Source organism: Phoca vitulina, unplaced genomic scaffold (genome assembly GCF_004348235.1).
Source record: "Phoca vitulina isolate PV1807 unplaced genomic scaffold, GSC_HSeal_1.0 scaffold13, whole genome shotgun sequence".
Taxonomy (NCBI): domain Eukaryota; kingdom Metazoa; phylum Chordata; class Mammalia; order Carnivora; family Phocidae; genus Phoca; species Phoca vitulina.
In genome coordinates, this window is record NW_022589716.1 from 7,365,938 (window position 1) to 7,390,174 (window position 24,237).

The following is a 24,237-nucleotide window of genomic DNA, read 5'->3' on the forward strand; positions in this document are numbered from 1 at the left end:
CATGTTAAAAATCAGTGATACTAAACTGGTTTTGACACTCAGCAATGTGTTAAACATCCTACCCTGTCAAAATACATAGATCTACCTCATTCTTCTGGCACATAGGACACTACACTACAATTGTACCATTTTTGCCATTTCTCTTACTGAGTGACTTGTTTCTAGTATTACTACTACTATTAGTGCAGCAGTGAATACCCCTATATACACATATATCTGTGAACACAAATGCAAGACCAAAGGGATGCACACTTAAACATTTGACAAGTATTGCCAAAATCACTTCCAAGAAGTTACACTAATTTTTTTTTGCATTTTTTAAAAAAGAGTTTATTTATTCACTTGAGAGACAGTAAGCAAACGAAAGAGCACAAGCAGCAGAGGGAGAGGGAGAAGCAGGCTCTCCACTGAGCAGGAAGCCAGATGCAGGGCTTGATCCCAGGACCCTTGGATCATGACCTGAGCCAAAGACAGATGCTTAACTGACTGAGCCACCTAGGCGCCCCAAAGTTACAAATTTATCTTCTCCATATCCTTGCTGTCCTGGGTGAAATCTTTGTAAATGTTTTCCTATCTAATAAATGAAATATATTTCACTTTTAAAATTTATACTTCTATAATCACCAGTAGTATGAAACATCTGATATGCTTATGATCACCACCTGTGTTTCCTCTTCCATAAACTACTTATATCCTTTGTTCATTTTTTTTACTAGATTATTTTTTTCTACTTTCTAAGAGTTCTTTATGTATTAGAAACACTATTTAGAAGCACAGGCTCCAGTTAAAACAGTTTGGGTGCAAACAGTATCTACTGATACAGGACTTGACCTCCCTATGTCTCATGTGCTATTTTTAGTTTCAAAAACTATTCTTTTGGGGCACCTGGGTGGCTCAGTTGGTTAAGCGGCTGCCTTCGGCTCAGGTCACGATCCCAGGGTCCTGGGATCGAGCCCCATGTCCGGCTCCCTGCTGGGCAGAGAGCCTGCTTCTCCCTCTCCCTCTGCCTCTGCCTGCTGCTCTGCCTACTTGTGCTCTCTTTCTCTGTCAAATAAATAAATAAAATCTTAAAAAAAAAACAAAAAACTATCCTTTTAAACTGAGTATAGATAGACCTATAAAAGATATCAAGAAACTGACGTGTGTATATAGTAATTCTGTGGTGTTTTTTTTTAAGTGGGCATGGAGCTGAGCGTTCAGGCTGGGCTTGAACTCATGACCCTGAGATCAAGACCTGAGCTGAGATCAAGAGTTGGAGGCTTAACCAACTGAGCCATCCAGGCACCCCTGTATAATAATTTTGTAACTGCGAGGCATATATTTGATTCTGATGTCACTCAGAAAAAAAATGTTTTTTTCGAAGTCTTATATAAAGTTGTATCATCAGTCATATTATCTGGCTCATGATTTTGGTAGCTTTAGATTAACAATGTCAATTTTCATGTAAGTAACATTAATTAATATCAATTTAATCTTTATTTAAATTAAATCTACAAAGCCAACTTTTAGAAAAATTAAATCCCTCTGGCTTAAGCCAGTAATTAATGAAACTATATCTGCCGTAAGAGTTTTTTTTTGGGGGTGCCTGGGTGGCTCAGTTGGTTAAGCGACTGCCTTCGGCTCAGGTCATGATCCTGGAGTCCCTGGATCGAGTCCCATATCGGGCTCCCTGCTCAGCAGGGAGTCTGCTTCTCCCTCTGACCCTCCCCCCTCTCATGTGCTCTCTCTCTCTCATTCTCTCTCTCAAATAAATAAATAAAATCTTAAAAAAACAAAAAAAAAAAGAGGTGTTTTTTTTGTTTTTTTAAGTGAGAGAGAGAGAGCGCAAGTGGTGGGAGTGGCAGAGGGAGAGAAAGAATCTTAAGCAAGCTCCATGCTCAGTGCTTGTATCTCATGGATTTATTCTATTTATATTTCTTCTTTTATTTACAGGTGTTTTGAGGAAAGAAGATGTTAATAGGTGACCTCAGTCAGCCATCTTAAACATAAAGTCTCAAACAACACTTTAGACTCAAATCCCAAACCATTCTTTTTCCCTTTTATTTTTTTAAAGTGAGCTCTATGCCCAGCATGAGGCTTGAACTCAAGACCCCAAGATCAAGAGTCACATCGCATGCTCTACGGATTTAGCCAGTCTGACGCCCATATCCCAAACCATTTTAATCTTAGGAAAAAGGAAGTCCATGCTGTAAGTAACAGCAGAATAATTTCTCAAACCAAAAAGTCAGCCTCCTCTTATCTACCTTTCCTGTACCCCTCCTTCCTTATAAAGAATGGAAAAAACAGGGGCGCCTGGGTGGCTCAGTTGGTTAAGAGTCTGCCTTCAGCTCAGGTCATGATCCCAGAGTCCTGGGACTGAGACCTGCATCAGGTTCCCTGCTCAGCGAAAAGCCTGTTTCTCCCTCTCCCACTGCCTGCTGCTTCCCGCTTGTGCTCTCTGTCAAATAAATAAAATCTTAAAAAAAAAAAAAAAAGGAAAAAACAATGACTGCATTCCTCCACGTGCTAAATGTTTTCTTGTCTATTATCTCATTCAGTCTCACTAAATTTAACAGATGAAAAATCTAGGGCTGAAAAGATTTAAATCATGTCAACAAATAGTAGGTCAAGCCAGATTTAAACCCAGGAATCCTACTCCAGAGCCCAGGTCCTTCCAATATACCTGCCTGCATTCCTAAGAAGCAAAGAGGCCACAGTCTTTCTATCTCATCAGACACACCTCTCCACAGTCCTTGCCCGTCCGTGAGGTTCTACCCTTTCTAATTCTCTTGGTGGAAAAAGCAGTGAGGGCAGAATGAAACAGAATCACAATAGACAGGAGCAAGAAAGCAGCATTTGTAAATGGAGCATACTGTTAGTTTCATATAAGGAACCCCTAAAGAGGCACTTTTACCTTCTCAGCAAATGTATTAAGTTTCTCCTCTTTCTGTAAGCTCATTATCAATTAGCATTATTTCCTGAGGATTACAAATAGTAAATGCAGACCTAGAAATCTACAAGTGACCTAAGTCAGGGAACCACAAAACTAAATGAAGACCACTAAAATATATCATATCCATTTTAAAACAAGTTTCAAACATCATGCTTTAAATAATGAGCTAACACGAGCCCCTCCTCTGCCCTTGATCTGTTCAGGGTGACACAGACAAAAGGGAACCTTCAGTTACACACAGCTGTGTCACATCCAAATCCAGTCCCAGAAGACCACTAATTCCTATACTGTTCAATTCTCCAAAGCAAATGGCAAGTATCTGTAATCTTTTTAGTTTATGGTAGTTGCAAATATTTTTAGTCTGTACTATGAAAGCCTTTATGTTAAATAAAATGTTTTTTAAAATACCAGAGTACTCCCCTTAGTGAAAACAACCTCGGACATTTGTATATAAGATGTGATGTTCCTACTAACCAAAACCCTGATGGCAAATAAAATCTGTTAAACAGAATGCACCTCAACATCTCCCTTTTACCTGAACCTGCTGTGGCTGTTGAACCTGAATCTGCTGTTCTTGTTGGGTTTGTGGCTGAACACTGGTGGTGACTGGACAGGCAAGTTCAAGCAAAGACCCAGCCACTTCGGTGCTGTCTGTGTAAATGCAGTTCCCACCCTGTTGGTACACCATGGTAGTGGTAGCTGTCTGCTGGAACTCCTGAAGGGCTTCCGGCCCCTTAGAGGCTAGCGAGTCCAGAAATTCCTTCATCCTGTGTTGCGGGACAGACCGCGCCTTTACTCTGATGTACTCTTCAAAGGAAATGGTGTTTTCCAGAGAATTATTCATATTGCAGAGTCCTCAGGGTTCCTAGAAATAAAATAAATGTCAGAAGTCAAAATCATGCTACTGTTTTCATATTCTGAAATGCAGAGCAATCATGCTTGCAACAGAGTGGAATATTCAAGGCAGCTTTGTATATCTAGAATTCAAAATAAAGTTATTATACCACCTTATTCTCTTTTTAGTTAACAGTGTCTAAAAATTGTTTCTATAAACATTTCTTAAATCAAACTATCACACTGAAAACAAAAAACAAAGCATGCGTCACAGTACTGGATGAAACAGGCTGAAAACACACTCTCCACCCAGCACTAGGTCAATGCCATCTTCTCTGCAGAGCCAAGCACTGGACAGTAAAAGTCACATGCAAAACTACTCTGTGACCATCACAGAGAGGACTACCAAGGAAGCTAGGAGCAGGGATTCCTACTGACATGTTCAATTTCTGCTGCCAATGATGTCCTAGAGTGAAGAACACATATGCCATCTAGCTGTAGCAAGACCCTAGAGAAAGGGAATATATACTTCATCTTCCACCAGAAACACCAAAAATCCGTTTGCCATATACTGCTCACATTGTTTTATAGCACAACTTACTGGTCAAAAGCATGGATTTTGGAGCTAGCCTGCCAGGGTCCAAATCCCAGCTTGATCTCTCCTTAGCGCTGAAACCCTGGACAAGTTAGTTAACCTTAGTTCTCTTGTGTATAAAATGCGGACAAAAGAGTATCTACCATACAGAATTGCCATAAAGGTTAAACATACGTAAAGTACTTAGAAGAGCATCCAACATAGATAGCACTATTTAAGTACTAACTAATATTATTAAAATTAGTTGGGGGGAGGGAGTTGAATAGTGCTTTAAATTAACTAGGTCACTACTAAAATTCAGAAATCAATTCAGCAAGTTTTTCATTGTGGTATTTACCCTAAGAATTAACCTGCAGGGATAGATAGTAATTCTCAATTACCAGGGCGCAACCATGCAATCTATCTATGGACTGCTGAGTGCCCTGCCACTGCTGCTTTCATACCGTTCCCTCCCCTCTGGGTCAGAACCACCTCCAGAATAAAAGCAGCAGCAGGATATGAGAGTCACACAAACCATGTGAACCTTTTTGCCAAAAAGGACTCTCCGTCAATCGCAAATGGAAAAGTGATTTGTTTCCTTGAGCCATCAAGGAAAGGCTAGAAGGGCATCAAGGCTAGAAATACCAGTCTCTCTTTCACTGCCCAGATGTTCTACCTTACGTTACAGACATAAGGCATATGGGTAATCATCTCATCTCTTCCACCTGACTAAACTCCTGGCAGACAAGACTGTGTCCCGAAACTCTCTGAATGGCTGACACACAGTAGGTACATATATGTATATACATGTATGTTGTATTTGCAACTGAATGTAAAAAAAGGATTATGGCTCTTTTGTCTCCGTAACATCTGTAACTTACAACCATAAATGTTACCCTTTTTCTTGGTAAATGGTTAGTATATATCATGGGAAAAGAACCTATATATCCAGGACAAGTGTGAGACCAAAGAAAACATATGATTCTTACTGCTATTAAGTTACTAACACTGGCAACATTTCTGTGGGACACTGTAAGTATACTATACAAGTTATATTTGGGTGCTTTCAAAGAGAATAGACCCAACAATAAATCTTTTATAATGATGCATATAATATATTCTAAATATATTTCTCCATAAATAAAAAACACCACATATACCTTGTCTGCCTAAAATCAAATCCTAGGCCACTACTCTCAGGAGAGCCTCTATTTCTCAGGAAACCCCAAGAACAATAAAGTGCAGAGAATAGCAAGTGCAGGTCAGGTGAGGGCAAGGTTAAAGCCTTTGCTGACAGCCTCTAATCTGAAATTAACTCGTCTGTCCCTTTCTCACTTCTCTTCTGACCATCTCCCTTGCTCAGTTCTCCCTTCTCTCTGCTGCTGGGGCATTCAGGTATCTTTTCTCAGAGTTGAAAATTAGGAGGTCTGTTATGAGACTTTGAAATTAAGCTCTCAATGATGTGCATGGCACAAATGAATAAGACCACCACAAGGCCAAGCACCTCATCCTTCTGTTACCTATTCAGAGAAGGACATTCCAGTGTAGGTGACCCAACTCACTCACTACACTGGTACAGACTGTGTCATATCTCCTCTCTGATAAGAGCATCATGACTGACTGGAATTTCCTTCTGAAGAAGGCACCTCTCATAATATAGCCCCAACAACATTACAAAATGCTCGACATGTGACTGACTCTAAATACCTAATCACACCTACACTTCTGGCTCAAAAAGGAACAAAGGAGAGATATATGAACATAATTAACTGGTTCTCTACCATGCTGTTACATATTTCAGTTTTCCACCTCCATTATAAAAGAATGGCAGAGGTCAACTGAAACTTACATTTCCCCAAATTTATTTTCTTCAACAATTAGTTGCATTCCCATAAAATACTGAGAGACTGCTTGAATTCTGAAGACTGTACTGGAATCATAGCTACTGTGTCAACGCAATTTTTTTATTTTTATTTTTTTAAAGATTTTTATTTATTTATTTGTCAGAGAGAGAGAGAGAGCACAAGCAGGGGAAGCAGCAGAGGGAGAAGAAGCAGGCTCCTCACTGAGCAAGGAGCCCAATGTGGGACTCGATCCCAGAACCCTGGGATCATGACCTGAGCCGAAGGCAGACGCTTAACAACTGAGCCACCTAGGCATCCCAAAGCAATTTTTAAAAAAAGTATGGAGAACCATGTAGCAAAACCTTTTTTTGTCTCAAATCTGGGAGAAAATAAATACAAACACAAATACCCCCAAAAGTTACAAATTAAGTTTACAGAATCAGAAAACCTTCATACAAACGTTGTTTGATAAAGGCAGGCCCTAAATCTTCTAGTGACTTATTTCCCTTCATTATTCCAAGTTTCAGTAATCAGGAGGCTTAAGCCTCATCTGAAGCCTGATATTAGATATAAAGGAGAACCGCACCAACTTCTTTTTCTGGAAACAACTTTTCTTTAGTTTTCAGGGTAGAATTATAACCTAGTTTTCTGGTTTGTTTTTGTTTTGGTTGTGGGGGGAAAGTACAAGTAACACACCCATTTTCTAAGAAAAAATATTCAAATAGTACAGAAAAATAATTTTAAAAAACCCACAAAAAAACAAGTATGCTTTCTTGATCTACCAATTTTAAACACTGACCTGTCCTTCAGGAAAGGTTAAGTTTAGGGCATTTAAATCATCCTCCTCTCACCAACCCCTGCCAATCACATTGTTATTTTTGCCATGATCACTTTCATAGCTTTAAACCTCTACTTGTAGACTTACTAAGTTTAGAGTATCTCTAGACTTCCTACTATGTAAAATAAGGAAACTAAAGTCCTGCATCTTCTATTTTTCACAAGCCTTTAGCGAAGGGAGTAGAGCTTCTAATTAATCAATAGTTTACAGCATTTTAGAATACAGCATTTCATACCAAACTAAACTCAGGATGTTTTTTTTTTAAAATCAAGGTTCCAAAGATGATAAAAACCATTCTGCTCCAAACAAATGCTACCTGTATTTCTAGAATAGGATCTTAAGATAAATCACTATAAGGGGGCGCCTGGGTGGCTCAGTCGTTAAGCGTCTGCCTTCGGCTCAGGTCATGATCCCAGGGTCCTGGGATCAAGCCCCGCATCGGGCTCCCTGCTCTGCAGGAAGCCTACTTCTCTCTCCCTCTCTCCCCCGGCTTGTGTTCCCTCTCTTGCTGTCTCTCTCTCTGGCAGAAAATAAAATATCTTAAAAAAAAAAAAAAAAAGACAAATCACTGTAAGAAACTCTAGTCCAACTATAAATTTATTCCAAAAAGGACAAATAAGATGGATATTCAGCTCTCAGAAAGAATGGAATAAGGGGTGCCTGGGTGGCTCGGTCAGTTAAGTGTCCAACTCTTGATCTCAGCTCAGGTCAAGATCCCAGGGTCGTGACTTCGAACCTCGTGTTGGGCCCCATGGAGCCTACTCAAAAATTAATTAAATTAAAAAAAAAAAAAGAATGGAATAAAAGCTTGGGAATGTTTCTGCTATGAAGTCTCAAAGTTCATTCTTTAGGATTTCATTAAAACAAAACACCAACAGTTTGAAGAAGAAAAATTCTATAAAACTCAGAAAATGTTGATAAAGGCTCAACAGATACTCTTCCTATTCTTCTTTGCGAAATATCTGAAACATCCTATGATAAAGACACCTTTTGTATTTTAAACAGTTTAGACTACAAAGTATAAAAACCCTCTGCAGTGCTCCAAGCTTAGAGCCCACTGTAGTTAGTGGAGCTTCAAGCAGAAGCCACAGCTTCCCAATTCCCATTGCTTTTTTTCTTTCACTAAGCCCCTAGGAGGTTCTTCACTGACTCTGTCTGTACAAGTCCAAAGAATCCTTTGAGAACCAATGAATCAGAGGAAGCTAAAAATATTAACCAATAATGGACTCAATGGAGAACCTAAAAAAATTTTTTTAAGATTTTATTTTTAAGTAATCTCTACACCCAAGGTGGGGCCAAACTCACAACCGAGAGATCAAGAGTTGCATGCTCTACTGAGCCAGCCAGGCGCCCCCTGGAGAACATAAAAATTTAATGGAAAAGGCCAATTTGAAAGAACATTCCAATCTGCCCATTTATACAGACTAAAACACACATGGCTTCATTTCTTGTCCTTTTAACCTGCTCACTTGGCAGTATCCACCAGACTGACACATCCCAATAATGAAAATACACTAAGTCAGCATTTGACCTGACACAAAAGTGCTGTTTAGAAGGGGTGGGGGGTGGAGGGAAAGCTTCAAAAATAATATTTAAATATTTTAGACTAGTCAGTGAGTAAAAAAAAAAAAACACAGAAAAATTAAGCAAATTCTCAATAGTGGTGATCATGGTTTCTTCCTTTGTTTTTATGCTCAGAAAAAGCCCTCCCTACCATAAAATCAGGTCGTTATTCACCTACAATTTTTTTGACTTACAGTGTAATTTTTTAATACAATGCTTTGATCCATTTAAAATTTATTTTGCATAATGTGAGGTACAAGTCTAATTTTATTTTTTCCAAAGAGCAAACAACTCATCCCTGTATTATTTATTCAATTATTGAAATTCCTTTGCCCACTGACTTGAAATGCCACTGTTATCATATACCAAATTCATATAAAGAAAGTCCACTCCTAAGCATTCACTAAGTGTTCTACAGATCTTTCCATTAACACAGTAGCAAAAAAAAAAAAAAGAGAGAGAGAGGGAAATGTTAATATCTGGAAGATTCCTTGTCCCCTCAACACAAAGTTAATTTAAATTTTTAAATTTAACAACACAGAAATAAGTTATGTGTGAAAAGGAAACCAATGCAATTGTATTTATATATCCCAGTATTGTTTATACGCCTAAGAAAAAAAACACAAAAAGACCTGCCAACAGTAGTTATGCCTTGGTGGTAGAATCACAGAGGACTTAAATTTCTTCCTGTTTAATACTCTCCTGTATTTTCCACAATTTGTATTAAATCAAAAAGATAATTAAAAATTAATCTTTTTACACAGTGATTATACCACAGTAACAGTAATAGACACAAACAATTCTGGCTGATCATAGCATGATTTTTCCCTCAAAATCTGAAACTCTTAAAGACAAAATCATCAAGCACCAGAGCTTGCATAATAATGAAGATTGTTAACTTCTTCAAGATGCTGCTCTCAAGAAACACAAGGGTGAGCCTTGGTAATGGAGAAATAGAGAAACTCTCTACCCACCCCAAAGAAGCAAGATTCTTAATTAGCTCCAAGTCAAAGACTTGGTGAGGAGCAGTAAATAAACTGATTAATTAAAATACTTCAGAAAAACATGAAGCTGAAGGGACAGTTGAATACTCCCAATTTCTGGGAGTCAAAAAGGAAAGAGCGAGGAAAACACTTTGGGGCTCATTGGGGTAGGGGAGTCTGTAAACAAGCATTTGCTTCTGAATACTTTTAAGCATAGCTGCTTTGCAAAACAATAAAGAGACAAACCCCACACCAACAGACCTAGGAAATTTTCACTTGTATACACCTTTTAATCACTAGTATTTCCCCTGTACCTTCTACTGGAGCTTAGCACAGTGTCTGACAAAGATTTAGGCCCTCAATGTATTAAAGTTATCATTACTTTTATTATTTTATAGCTAGAACACAAGAAGGTATGATGGACAAAGATTATTCTAAAGGAACAATCTATTACATTTTCATAGGTCTCTTTGCCAGTTTCTTTTTTCTATTTAGGTACTAAAGGAAGACTTAAGTACTCACCAGAATCATCCTATCTTGGGTCGCCTCAAATTTCTGATACCTCTTCCCAGTTCCCCATGCAGTTCCACAAGGTGGGTCTTGAATATGAGATGGACTAAAAGAAGAAACTCTGAGCTGCCTCAGAGCCCTGCCTCTTCCTGTTTACCCAGTCATGTTACTGGGCCCCTCTCACGGTTCACATCTACTCTATGTGTAGATGGCTCCTCATAGCTTTGTAAGTCTGGCTTGAAGAACACATTCACATTAAAAAAGAAATCAATTTCTATTTTAAGGAGTTGCAGTCACATTTGTCCTAATTAACATAAAGAATCATTTCAAAGAAGGAAATTGGGAGATATGCTTCTATTCTTAAAAGATACTAAACCAATACAGGGTTTGTGATAGGTATTATCCTATTGGGCCATTCATCTACCCCATGCCTTTACCAGAGGAATCCCTGATTTAGGGGCATTTTTGCCATGGTTCTATTTTTGGACAACACACTTTCAACCAGGATCTTATATTCACATTCCCACCAAAGACTGATGGGGCTGTAAATTGGCACAACCATTTGCATTAACTAGTAAAGCTGACAATATTCCCTCCATATAACCCAGGAATTCTATTTCTAGGTGTGTATGACACACACATACAGAAAGGTACTTATACAAGAATGTTCACAGTAGTACTGTTAATAACAGTCCAAACCGGAAGAAAACTAGATGTCTATCAATAGTAGAAGGGATAAGTAAATTGTGATACAGTCACATAGCTGAATACTACAAAGAAACTGGAATGAATGAACTACAGTAGCACACAACATGGATGAATTTAGCAATGCTAAAAGAAGGAAAACATAAAATACAGCATGATTCCATTTACATAAAACTCAAAAGCAAACAAAACTATGTTGTTGAGGGATATGAAGGTGATAAAAGTAAAAAGAAAAAACACGATTGTCACAGAAGTCAGAATGAAAATTATCTCTAGTGGTTGAGAAGCTATGACTAGGAAGGGGCCAATGAAGGGTGCAGTGGTGCTAGCACTGTTCCACTTCTTGAAGAGGTGGTAGTTACACAGTGGTTCATTTTACTTTTCATTACAATTAACTTTTCATTAAATTTTATACAGATCCACCTGAATTTACAGATAGATATTTCAAAAAACAAACAAAAAAAGCTTTCTGACACAGCCAACCAGCTCTACCTACAATTTCGCTCTAGCCTCAAGTGTGACACCAAAGGTTCATTCTTTCCCCCTTTTCAGCAAAGCAAGAGGTTAATCTATCATTTGTTCATGCAGCCAAAATCAGAAATCACAATCCAGTGTGACAAATGGAGCATTTAGCCTGGAGAGGACTTAAAACATCTGGAACAAAATGCAGGGCAACCAAGTACAAAGTAACAGAAAAGAACAGGCGTTCATATAACATCTCATTCTGAGGCTGAGAAATATAAGACTACAGATAAAGAGTGGCCATTTAAAAAGTAGACAAGCAAAAAGCATGACACATAAAGAACAAACCACAACTGATTAAATTAAAAGACAGCATGCAAGCTTTAAGGAAGAGATCCCTGATTCTGAAGCTGTCATAATGGAAGACAGCCATACCTAGAGCCCCTGACTTTGGTTACCTTTAGGGAGCAATTCAAAATTATAAGAAATTTGAACCCCTATTTGATCTTTTGTGTGAAATGGCAACAACGTAAGCTGGAAAGGGAATGTGGAAAGCAAAGGTTCATGAAAAGGTACACAAATTATTCATCACAGAGGGCTGGAAGTAGGACATCTTCTAGTAGGTAAATCTAAATTAATGAGCTTACAAAAAATATTATCTACAAACACCAATTTAAAAGGCAGATCTCAAACTTAACAGTTAAAAACAAAGATATCCCAGAATAAGCAGGCCTAAAAGGTATATTAAAATTTTAAGCCTTTCTCAAACTTTACTGCTTTTCTTTGAACCATTTAAGGTCCTTAGAAAAGCTGATGTGTCCTAATGCTAAAACCTGAAAGTTGCATTGACTTACATTTCAAGAGAAGAAAAGTGTTCAAGCAGCAAACTGTGGCTGGATTCAAAGATGCAGTTCTCCCACATCTTCAATTTCCCAGCACTTAGTAGTTTCTGTCAGACAGCACCCAGAATGATTGGCAGGATTTGTAATGTTTCAATACTACGAGGAAAAAGACTGCACACATATTTCCAGCATATGAATGATTTTAACTCACCAGTCACCATGTTGCATGTATTTCTGCTGCTTGTCCTGAGTTCTTAAGACTTGTAACATTCTGAAGAAGATAGAACAAAGAAGTCCTTTCCATCCTAAGCCTCTTTTTAAATTTTAACTTTGTTCTTAAAATACAGTATATTAAAAGAACTACCCCCATCATTATTAAATTTGGTTGCTAATTTTACCTCCTTAGTTTCTTTTTCCTTCAACTTAATTAACCAAGACTGTAAAACAGTCTCATGTCTTGTCTTAGAAAAAAGAAGTGCATATTTCTCTAGGACAAACCTAGAACTCCCCTAGTACCAGAACAACAAAAAAAGCTGAAAAGAATTGAAATTCTACATCAAAAGTGACTTCTGCAGTGATATATGAACAGATTTTAGAAATTTCTGTTGGAGAATTTTGTAATTATAAAAGAAGGCAAAGCACAGATTTCTCAGGTTGTTTAATTTTGTTCTAGGCAACTTTTTGGCTGATCGATAGCGGGCCTTCCTTAGTCTTAACAGAATACAAGTAAGCTCCTCCCACCCGCACAGAAGAAAAGGCTGCATTTAAGGATTTGAAGTGGAATTTTAAAGCTCGGGTAGTTTCACGACCACAGAAGAGGATCCCCTTCCGGAGCGCACAGAGGTGACGTGTAGGAATTGCGCTTATGCAAGAATTACTTTACAATGACAAGAAAGCAGGTACCGCTGAAGAGCCTTCCAGGATTAACCTTCCCTCTCCAGCACAAAGCACCAGAACAAGGTGAGGAAACTCGAGGGGGCTCGCTGCCCTCACAGACCTACAGGGCTCAGTTTCAGAAACAGGGCAGCACCCTCCCCGCACATTGGCCTCAGGTCACTGCATTCTTCGAGAAGAACGAGCAATCTCGCTCGCCTCGCAGAACAGCGGAGCCTCCAGTCAGACGGCAAAGCCGGTTGGTTTCTCCCCAGGCCTAGGCCACGGCGGTCCGGGGACGTCACCAGAGCAGGAAGGGCCCAACCCACAACCTTCCTCACACTGCGAGCTGCCCGCCAGCTCGCCGCCGCTCCACGCAGCAGAGGTGTCCTGCGCGTCCTCGCGGCGGCGGCGCCGCCACCCAACAGCAGGGCGCGCGCCCCGAAGCCGGGGGTCGCGGGCGGGCGCGCGCCACAGAGAGCCGCTCTTGCCCAAGAGCCGCAGCACCAGGAGCAGAGATATCCGAACCGGGAACGCGCACGTCGGCGGCCACGCGCGCCCCAAGGGCCGCACAGCGCGCGCGCGCCCGCGTATAAACAGGCCCGGCCGCGCGCGAGCACCAGGGCGCGTTCGCGCGCCGCGCCCACCCGAGTCCCCGACCTGCCTCTCCCCACCCCACAAGGGGCGGGGGCGCGCGAGCCCAGGGACATTCTCCGCTCCGGAGCCGCCCCGAGGTCTCCTGGGCCCAGCGGCAGCGGCCCGCCCGCCCGCCCCCGCCCGCCGTTGTGTGGGGTGGGCCCGCTGTCTCAGGCCCGCAGGTTCGCCGCATCCCTGCCCCTACTGCAGCCCTCACCCGGCGACGTCGTCGTCGCCGCCGCCGCCGCCGCCGCTCTACCCGCCGGCCCCGCCGCACCGCTCGGGGCCCCGGTTCCGCCGTCGCCGCTCCAAGACCGACAGGATTTTCCCCTCACAGCTCCCTGGGCGCCATCTTACATTCAACCCTCACAGCCAATGGGTGCCGAATGCTCCTCTCGCGATAACCGAAGCGTCGGATCCCGCGAGAATTGAGACTGCCTCCTGGCCAACCTTAAAGGGAACGCTTCTGCCGAGGCGAGAGGCCGGGCCTCCGGCTGCAGAAACGGCGAGTAGAGCCAGGAGTGTAGGGCGGAGCGTCCCGCCCTCGGACGCCCCTCCATGCTGGGCGGAGTCAGGGCCGGAGTTCGGCCTTTCGAGTTGGGAGCCTGGGCGGGTTGGAGCTCCAAGCTTGCTCTCTGGACCCTTCTGCAGCGTGCCTGGGCCTCCTTCAGTCGCGTAGCCCCACGTGGGGCGGGGCCCCGTCTCTTGCTTAAGGTAGCCCCCACAGCCCCTGACCTAGGCTCTGCGCCCCCGTACCATCGTCCCACCTGGGAAGCCCGGAGTCCCTCTCGTGCAGGAGTCCTTAACATTTGGGAACCCCCTCCTCAATAGGCTGTCGTCCTAATCCAGCCTTCCGCAACCCAGTCCACCTTAAAGCGGGCCTCTAGTAGCCTGGTGTTTGTATACAGGGAAAATGTGGAGGGTGTTAAAGCTGCAGGCACACGCGAGTAGCCCACACTGCCCCAGAGGGCAACCAGTTGGCTATAGCCTTTTTTTTAAAAGGGCCTCAGGGCCTTTGCGCTTGTTCCTCCTGCCCTGGCAAACATCGCCTTGGTCCTTAGGGGTTCCCTAAGGAGTCACCTCCTGAGAGTAGTCTAGGCACAGGATTGGTCAGGAACTTCCTCCCGCCTTGCACAGGCCCCAGGGAGACCTCTCTTGCACAGTGCCTGGTCACCCTCTGTCTGCCTAACTAGACGGTCAACTTAGAAGGCCATCGCACAAGTCTTCCTCTTCTCATTGTGCCTGGCACGTGGTAGGCACTTGATAATTATTTGCTGAATGATTGGACTGAGAACCAGGTCTGTTTTCATCTACCTAGGCACACAGGCAGACACAAACCGTCCAGATCCCTCTAGCACAAGGTTGCTAACAGTGGAACAGCACCCAGAGCCTGCCAGCACCCCCAGACCAGGTGCAGAGGATTTCGAATCAGGCCCAGGTCCCTGCCCTAGAGCACTAAGAAGTGCACCAGTGGTTTCAAAGATGTCAGTACTGCTCTCTGTGCGGGGCACCTCCTCTTACCCCCAGCAAGTCTCTAAGGTCCTCAGGAGCTGGAAGTGCAGACAGATAACACACAGACTCCAGGGGATTTAGCTGTTCTTTATTGATACGGAGTCTGGGTACCCCTAGCCTCCAGAAGCATGAGGTAGTTCCACGGGGCTTCCTTACAGCTCACACCTTTCCTGGGTCCTCCTTCAGTGTGACAGTCCGGTTGAAGACAAGCTGGATGGCAGATGGGGAAGAATGACGACCAAACCAGAACCAGGCTAGGAGGCCCAGACCTCACCGGACCCTACCCTCACAGCTGAGGGTCAGGACACTCGGGTTCTCAGTAACTATGACTTTGGGTAGAGGACTGGATGGCTCTGGGCCTCCATTCTATACGGATTGTAACAACCACTATGCCTGAACCCTACACCTTGAGGAGTAAGAAAGGCAGGGTCCATACAAAATTTTGTGCATGGACCTCTGAGCCTGTTTCCTCATCAGTAAAACATGAACCCCATCTCAGGTGGTAAGGATTAACTAAGGGAATGTTGACAGAGCACTTGGCACAGTAAATGGCATCCACCACTGTCATTGTTGTGCAAAGGGCAGGTAGGTAAATTCAAGCACCTGTCCCTGGCAGCTGTCTGGATCCACGGAGAAGTAGCCAAGCCGCTCAAACTGGAACTTGTCAAAGGGCTTTGCCAGGGCCACAGAGCAGTCCACTAACGCTGCCTCCACCACTTGTAGCGATGCCTGTGGGCAGGGAATTAAGGTGGCCATCCAGCCAGAGAGACCCACCACCCTCACCTTATATCCTACGGGCCTACCGGGTTCAGGTCACTTAAGAATCCACCAGGCACCTCAGCAGGATCCTCAGGGTTCTTGTGCTGAAATCTGCAGCCAGAAGGAAGGTTAAGACTCCAGCTGGGTAGCCACAGCAGGCAATGCCCATCTTGTATCTGCCTGCACCCCAGCTCTGTTCACTCACAGTCTCTCATAAAGGCGAATCTCACAAGTCAGAGGCTGTGACACCCAGTGAATAAAGGCCTTGGGCTTTTCTCCAGCATCCGCCTGTCTACAGGTCACTTCCAGGCTCTCTACACAGCCAGTAGGGCCCTGGAAGTCAAGCGGCCTACAATTAGACCCAGGGACCACTACTAGAACTGGAGGCTGCACGCACCCAGATCCTCTCCGAAGCAGGCACTGAGGTAGGAAGGCTGCAGCTCGCTCTCACCTTGAAAACATTCTGCAGCTCGATGACGTAGCCAGTATGCCTCAGGCCCACAGGCTGGCCCCATGCCAGGCGCTTATAGCCTGGCTCTGGCTCCTAGAGGTAGGAAGTGGTGTGGACACAAGAGACTGCACAGGTCAAAAAGGTAGAAGAGGCTTCTCCCCACCCCCATTTCTGGCAGGGGCTGGTTCATCTGAAGTAGCAAGTAGGTGAACTGACAGAAGAGATGAAGGGATCTCAGGACAGGGCTCAGCAGCAAACAGGACCCTTCACACCCCCCACTTACTTCTTTGAAATCAGTCCTTTCAATGAAGACCATGGGTCCAAAGGGAACCTGATGGAAGCCCTTGGTCTCATCAGCTGGGAAGTTGGGAACCTGGATGTCTAAGGACTATAGCAGGAGATAGGTGGCTGAGTCACACTAGACACTGGGACCCCCATGCCCAGACCCAGGTGCACCCCCCCAACACACACATAGAGGCACACCTACCTTGGTAGCAGGAAAGTTGGTGATGATGACCTGTAAAGGCTCCAGCACAGCCATAGCCCGTGGGGCTGTATCATTCAGCACATCACGCACGCAGGCTTCTAGCAGATGGGGTTCCATCGTGGTCTGTGCCACTGTCACCCCCACCTAGTAGGAAAAATCAGCATCACTCACAGCCACAACCACAAACTGCTCTGCTCAGCCCCCACCTGCCCACGCAGCCCACTGGGCTATACCCGAGCACAAAAGTTGTTGATGGCCTCAGGCGGAAAGCCCCGCCGTCGTAAGGCTGTGAGTGTGAAGAGCCGTGGGTCGTCCCAGTCCCTGTGGGCAAGGAGGTGGTAAGAAGGCCTTTGGCAGTATATGCCACTAGTTACTTCCAACCTTCAGTGAGGCAAACAATCATGCCTACCGCACAGCACCAGCTGCCACAAGCTGGAGAATCTTCCTCTTAGACACAACAGCATAGTGAAGGTTGAGACGGCCGTACTCCCACTGAACAGGGCAATAGACATCCAATGCATTGCACAGCCAGAAGTAGGAAGAGCGTCTGGGGTGGGAGAGTAGAGTCAGGTCTGGCCACCTCCGACCAGAGAGAGACCACAGGAAGGGCTGCTGGAATCCCACTGGCCCTACCCACCCCATGGGCCCAGCTCCCTCACCGGGCCTGGAATTCCTTGGTGCAGAGCGAGTGGGTGATGTGCTCGATGGAGTCACAGAGGCAGTGTGTGTAGTCATAGGTGGGATAGATGCACCTGCAGGGCATAGGCAATAGGCCCCACCATCCAGCCCCACTCTGCCTTACCGATGGCCCACCACCCCACTCTACAACTCCACAGCCCCACCCCATGCTCACACTCACCAGGTGTCCCCCGTGCGATGGTGTGGTGTATACTTGACTCGATAGGCCACAGGGTCCATCTTGCCATCCTCCATCACCAACTTCATGCGCAATGTGGCCTCACCCTCCGCAAACTTGCCCTTGCGCATTGCCTGACAGGAGCAAGGGCTCAGACTGCCTCTCAGCACAGGGGCATCTCCTCCTCAGCACCCACCCAGACCCAACTGCCCCTCCAGAACCCCACCTCAAAGAGCAGCAGTGACTCCTCTATGGGACGGTCTCTCCAGGGTGAGGGCAACGAGTTATGGCCTTTGAGCTCCTCTCCTCGCTGGTGGCACACATAGGCCTGGCCCCTATGGGGAAGAGGTATGAGCACCCAGGATGGCTATGTCCTGGGCAGCCTGCCTGGCTCTACATGACAGCCCCCGCCTCACCTATGGATGAGCTCCACAGCCCAGGCATGCAGCTGGTCAAAATAGTCAGAGGCATATGTAACCTTGTAAGGAGTGTAACCTGGGGCAGAAAAAGGCACGCTATGAGCAACTAGCCAGGGACACCTAATGGCAAGCCATAGCCCAAGGAGACGCCCGCTGACCACCAGGTCTTTTTTCCCAGCCCTTGCCCAGCCCATACCCAGCCAGGACACCATGTCACAGATGGCAGTGAAGAACTTTGCTTCCTCCTTCTCAGGGTTGGTGTCATCAAAGCGCAGAAAACAGATCCCGTTGTTAGCCTAGGAATCATAGAATCTGTGAGCTCTCACATCGTCAGCTTCCAGAGTCCAACTCATCAAACTGGGACATTCTCAGAGCTCTCCCATGTCAGAATTAAAAACGCCTTCAAGAGTTTCACTCATTTTCTTGGGCGCCTGGGTGGCTCAGTTGGTTAAGCAACTGCCTTCGGCTCAGGTCATGATCCTGGAGTCCCGGGATCGAGTCCTGCATCAGGCTCCCTGCTCGGCAGGGAGTCTGCTTCTCCCTCTGACCCTCCTCCCTCTCATGCTTTCTGTCTCTCATTCTCTCTCTCTCAAATAAATAAATAAAATCTTAAAAAAAAAAAAAAAAAAGAGTTTCACTCATTTTCTTATATCTAAATGCCTTAAACAAAGCCTCCTACACCAACTCCAGACATCCTCTTTCTAAGCCTGAGGAGTTGCACTGGGCACTTCACCAAAGTTGAACTCACTGCCTCACCTACAGCTTTTTTCCCATGAGCCCAATGGATTCCTGGCCTCGTATCACATATGTGATTCCCTTCCATGGCTTCTGTCTGCTCTGGGCACATTATAGGAGCAGCAGGAAAGGCAGGGACACCTTTCTGGTATCCAGTCTTGGGAGCAGCAAGTGGTCACCCTGACTGCCAGATCCCCACACACTCACCTTGGCATAGCCGAAGTTGAAATTGATGGCTTTGGCATGTCCTATGTGCAGGATTCCATTGGGTTCCGGCGGGAACCGGGTCCGTACCTGAGATAAGGGAAATGGGAACAGAGGAATTACGCCAGAACTGAGATTACCCTCAAGGAACAGATGCCCCTTCCCAGGGAGGCCACGGTGATAGGTTAGATGGAGCAGTACGAAGGCAGCCCAGGTCCCTTGGCAAGTGACGGCACTAACTTGCCCAACAGTACTTCCACACACCTGTCCTCCAGTGATCTCCAGGTGCTGCTTCAGTAGGTCCATGGTGTGTGGAGTGGTCACATAGCCTGGGGTCTTATAGTTCTCACCTGCCAGGGCCAGAACAAGCCTGAGGACTGGGCTACAACCCAAGGCTCCCTACCCTGGCTATAAGAGTTGCTATCAAGATCTCACCCTCCCCAGGATTTTGATCTGCCAGCTCACCAGGTTTGTGGAACTTAAGTGCCTCCCCTCGGAGCTGCTCCATCAGAGACAGGCCCTGATCAGCCGCCTCACCTGTGAAGAATAGACCAAAGAAAACTTACCCTCTGATCCTCTGAATACAGCTACCCCATCCAGCTCAGGGATAAAATCCCGCAACCAGAAGAGAACCAGGCAGGTCCCTCTTTCCCCAACCCCAGAGACAAGAGATACAGAGACAGACTTCTCAGTTCCTCATGTTAGTGTCTGGCAGCACAAGGCAGGGTGATGAGTAAGCTAATGGCCTGAGGAGATTGGGCTATAAGAACCCATCAGGAGGAAAGCCTAGAAGTCAGGGAGCTGAATGTGACAGGGACCTCAAACCTCTCACCATTCTCCATCAAGTCCTTTGCTGTCCTCCGGTCTTTTTCTTCTGGCCGAGCTTTTGACACCTGAGAGAAGCCCAGAAGTTGGGTCAGGGTCTCAGGATCACTGGGGTCAGATACTCCCTTCCCCAGCCTGAAGTCTCACCCTACCCCACCTCATCCCCAGGGACCCAGGACCATACTCAGCCCCACCTTGGGTTTCTTCTCCAGATCAGTCTCTGTCTTGGGACCCAGAAGGTGAAGAACCTGAGCAGAAAGCAGAGTCAGGGCTGAAACAGGAGTGTTCTGTTTCAAGGAGCCCCTGACTGACCCCACCTACCCACATAAGGGGTTCCTGGCCTGCCTACCAACACTGCCTTGAAGAACCTACCTAGCCCATCCCATTTCTGCTCCTCACATGGTTCTGCTGGCCTCAAATGCTCTTTCCCCCCGAGAGTCCAAAAGGTAGTGACAGAACAGGTAACAAAAACTGCCATTTACAGAGAGGAACTGTGGGCTCAGCATCAAGACAACAAACTACCTCAGCCATCAGCCTCTTGTGATGCTCAACCACCATCTGAGATGACAGCCATATCACCTCTATTTACAGGATGAGAAAACTGAGGTTCAGAGGACAGCAACTCACCCGAAAATAGGCAGAATCCAGAGGCCCAAGTCTTTCACTGCCCACCAAGGTGCTGCTCCTCCACACTAGGCTCTACTATCCACCACAAGAATAGGGACAGGGTCTTTTCGCCTCCCACCCCTATGTATCCCTCAGTGGACTCTAGGCACTGTCCATGGCAGGGTCTTTGCCTGCTTCAGCTCAAGGAGTTGCCCACCTGCATGTCCACTTCATGCTTGATCATTCTGCCATCTGCCCACTTCAGCACAGCTCGAGCCTCTCCTAGAAACATGGGCACAAGGAGCTGCAGAAAGGCCAAGAAGGACACTTCCTACTCTCTTTCACAAGAAAAAGTCCTGGCTGACCTCAAGAACCAGAGCCTGGGCCCAGCCGGACCACTTTTAAAGTGCTCCTATTCCTCCCTCTCACTTAGGCCCAGAAAAGAAGGTATGACCAGAGAGAACAACATAGTCCCCTGCCCCAGGCCCTGCTCACCCATCAGCAGTCCCATGTTGAAACGATAACGCTCCTCCAGGAGCTGGGGCCGGTGACGATTTATGGCGGCCTCCACCTGCAGAAAGCCAAACCATGTGGTTCAGAAAGGTGTCCTTCAGAAATGCTCTAGGGGCCCACACTCTCACCCTGGCTCTTCCTGGGTGGAGAAGCTGAGCCACTCCTTTCCAGGGCCAGTACTAAGGAGGTACCCAATGCCTAAGGAAAGACTCACAGCCTCTTCAATCTGCTCTGGGGTCACCATGACACCCACACCACATTCCTGCTCAAAGTCCTCGGTGTTGATGGGGTCCAAGGGATGACTTCGCACATACTCAAGGGCAGCTGAGAAAGGAGAACCAATGAGTGGCATCTCAGCCCAAGAAGTAGTTACACAAGGCCCTAGCCCCTTGAAACCCCAATAATCACAAGTTGGCTTCCTCAGAAGTTAAGCCTTGCACTATCCTAGAGAAGCTCTGAAAGAATAGTGTTCTTTTTTTTTTTTTTTTTAAGATTTTATTTATTTATTTGAGAGAGAGAATGAGAAAGAGAGAGCACGAGAGGGGGGAGGGTCAGAGGGAGAAGCAGACTCCCCGCTGAGCAGGGAGCCCGATGCGGGACTCGATCCCAGGACTCCAGGATCATGACCTGAGCCGAAGGCAGTCACTTAACCAACTGAGCCACCCAGGCGCCCTGAAAGAATAGTGTTCTGAGCGAGGCTCTCCCTCAGATCTACACAGTTCCCCAGTCAGTCTCACCAGGGGCGACCCTCTCCACTCTTCATTGCCAGGGCCTAGGTTTAGAGAGGAGTGCAGTGGGAGCATATAGAGATACACTGGGGGACTTGGCAGAAAGGGCAGACCAGGGGTATTGGCTGAAGGGAGGAGTTGGGAGGTGGAAGTGGCAGGGCAGGCAGGGGTCTCACCGCTCAGCTGGAGCTCGGTGTGGATCTTCTTATTGGCTATGTAGCTCACAAGGAAAGAAAGACGCCGGGGATCCCTGAGTCGGGATGCCAAGCCATATAGCAGGGTCCCGGTAGCTTTGTCGATGGTGGAGCCCAGAGTCTGCTGCGCCTGGGGTCCAAGGAGTCAGGAGAGAAGTCCCACGCCCAGTAAGAAAAACATGAGTTAGACAAGGTTGGTAGGTCGGGGTCGGGATTGGGACCCGGTCCGGCACTGGAGCACAGTCGGCAGCCAGGGCCAAGGGCAGAGGGACTCCCACCTGGGTCGCCGCCTCGCGCAGCTGCGCGCTCAGAGCCGTGTTCTTGAGCGTCTCCCGGGCCTTATGCTCGCTCAGGCCAAGGCCGGTGAAGAGCGACAGCGAGTCCAGAGCCGCCATTGCTGGGATACCGGAAACCGAAAGAAAACTTTGGAGCCAATCTGCACGTTGGCATTAGCCCACTGACCAATAGGAGAGCGAAGCCGCCAGGGACAGCCAATGGTAGCCTTCCTGGAAAGAGGGGGCGGGCTAGCCAGGCTCGTCGGCGCCATTTAAAAGACAGAGGCGGCCCAAACCGGTCTTTCCGGGGGCTTCACTTCCGTTTTCGCGGTGCGGGTCGCTTGAGGCAGTGAAGTGGTAGGGGGCGGCAGGACTTTAGGGGAGATTTGCCGCGGACCTGGAGGGAAGGTGTTCTGCACAGAAGCAGGAAACCCTGGGACCATCCGATTTCTGTTGTTGGGAGCAACTGCGAGTTCCTGTCACATTTCTGACGTCACAGCTTTGGAGTTGTCATGGAAACAGTTGAGAAAAAAAAACGAACCCCGGGAAACCGGTCAAGACTCCAGCACAGATAATGTGCGAATGGCAGATAGGGGGGCTCCCTAAGTCGGGCACTTTTCAGGCGCCCACCTAGGCAACACCTGGCTAGGAGACAGAGGGACCTTGAAGGTGTTCTCTATAATGATTTGGTTTAAAATCTCCTGACATACTTACCCTCCCTTGCCAAAGCACGCAAATGTCACAAAAACCACAAGCCAATTAGACCTTGAAATACATCTGCCAAGTGTTTGACAAGATATTTTATTGAAGTTGGGATAGGGTGGGGCAGAGGAGATACAATCTTCATGATGAGGCCTACTGTGCTTGGGGGAATCTCCCCACAGTCTCTCACTGGACTTCAAGGACCTGCTGAGAATCAGGCTAAAAGAGAACTGTTTTCTTTGTGGAACTGGAGCTGCTGGGATGGTGAGAAGATCCCCAAATTTGGGATTGGAACTCAGGCTCTTTGAGGCTTTGGTATCACTAGTAACTTGAGGACCTTCAAGAACGGGGCAGGATACTGACCGCAATCTACCCATATTCTGTGTCCTGCTTTGTGGCCATATCCCACTAATGACCAAGTTCCATTTCTGGGCCTACATCTGGGTCCCCCATGATGACCACATCCAGGTTCTGCCCAGGGCCACACACTGCATCAATATCTAAGTCCAGTTCTGTGTCTTGGCTCCCAAGACTCCAGCCTGATGTCCAGCCCAGGCAAGGCCAGGTGCAGGCGTTGAGTGCGGTGGTAGACAGGCACCACGAAGCAGAGTCTCAGCCACACCACCCCTGTGCTGAGTCCACAGCTGCAGGTACCTAGCCCACAACAAAGGTGCCTATGATGAGCACAGTGTCTGCCACATCCACTGTCCCCTCCGTACTTGATGCCACCAAAGGATTTATTACAGCACCATCACTACCACCACTGAGTCTTGCAGGTCTGGTGATGGCTCCCTCAATGGAGTCAGGGCGTACATCCCCTTTTCTGGTTCTCTCATGGTGCCTACCCTGGGAATCCTGTGGCTCCATGTCACAGGATGAGACAGTGGCCCCACCAATGCTACCAAGAATGCCACAAGAGGCAGTGGCAGGCTAGCCAGTCTTCTGGAGCCCTATAACTTGCACAGAATAGAGCCATGACATTTTATGGCCCAGCCCAGGGGCTGGCTTGCTTGCATGGACCCTTGGCACTACTTCAAGGAAAATCAAGAAAAAGATGATCAAGGAGAAAAGCCAGGCAGCAGTCAGCAAGGCCCAGCTGTGGCATGGGAAGAGGCAGGGTCCTGGGGCTGGCAGGACAGAGGCAGTGGGGGCCATAGTGCGGATGCCATAGAAGGGTTATGTGGCAGACGCAATAGCAGCTGGGCTATGGTCAGGGGCAGACAGAGCTCCTTGATCAGTGCTCCCAGTACAAGCAGACCACCAGTGGCTAGATACTTGGGGCTGCACACAGTAAAAACCCAGTACAATCCTACTGTAGCCCATACCTAGCAGGCCCTCCAACAGTATGCCAGCACCAGCACTCAGCTTGGCAATT

General features: G+C 46.5%; 2 protein-coding genes across 11 annotated transcripts in view; both read right to left on the minus strand.

Moving 5' to 3' along the window:
- Positions 1–14,181, minus strand: part of QRICH1 (glutamine rich 1) — a 52,824-nt gene extending 38,643 nt beyond the window's left edge. Inside the window, exons 1-4 of one of the 10 annotated variants that reach the window (XM_032411255.1) lie at positions 13,089–13,447; positions 12,299–12,358; positions 10,091–12,194; positions 3,468–3,797 (exon numbers count right to left, since the gene is read on the minus strand). In XM_032411255.1, coding sequence (XP_032267146.1) covers positions 3,468–3,776 — 309 coding nt within the window. In that variant the 5' untranslated portion in view covers positions 3,777–3,797; positions 10,091–12,194; positions 12,299–12,358; positions 13,089–13,447. Of the gene's footprint in view, positions 1–3,467; positions 6,335–10,090; positions 13,448–13,813 lie in introns of those variants that run through there. The other 9 variants (XM_032411254.1, XM_032411252.1, XM_032411249.1 and 6 more) reach the window with 9 other exon arrangements.
- Positions 14,182–15,175: 994 nt separating this feature from the next.
- QARS1 (glutaminyl-tRNA synthetase 1) lies at positions 15,176–22,296 on the minus strand. The gene is made up of 24 exons (XM_032411261.1): positions 22,164–22,296; positions 21,868–22,015; positions 21,178–21,287; positions 20,946–21,021; positions 20,668–20,732; positions 20,039–20,092; positions 19,852–19,912; positions 19,485–19,556; positions 19,284–19,369; positions 19,023–19,109; positions 18,277–18,376; positions 18,078–18,156; positions 17,888–17,996; positions 17,665–17,795; positions 17,465–17,557; positions 17,215–17,352; positions 17,039–17,126; positions 16,806–16,949; positions 16,602–16,706; positions 16,319–16,411; positions 16,073–16,200; positions 15,912–15,978; positions 15,712–15,837; positions 15,176–15,318 (listed from the first exon to the last, which is right to left on the minus strand). Exons 1-24 carry the CDS (start codon positions 22,278–22,280, stop codon positions 15,268–15,270), a joined length of 2,328 nt encoding a protein of 775 aa, XP_032267152.1. The 5' UTR covers positions 22,281–22,296; the 3' UTR covers positions 15,176–15,267.
- Positions 22,297–24,237: the final 1,941 nt, after the last annotated feature.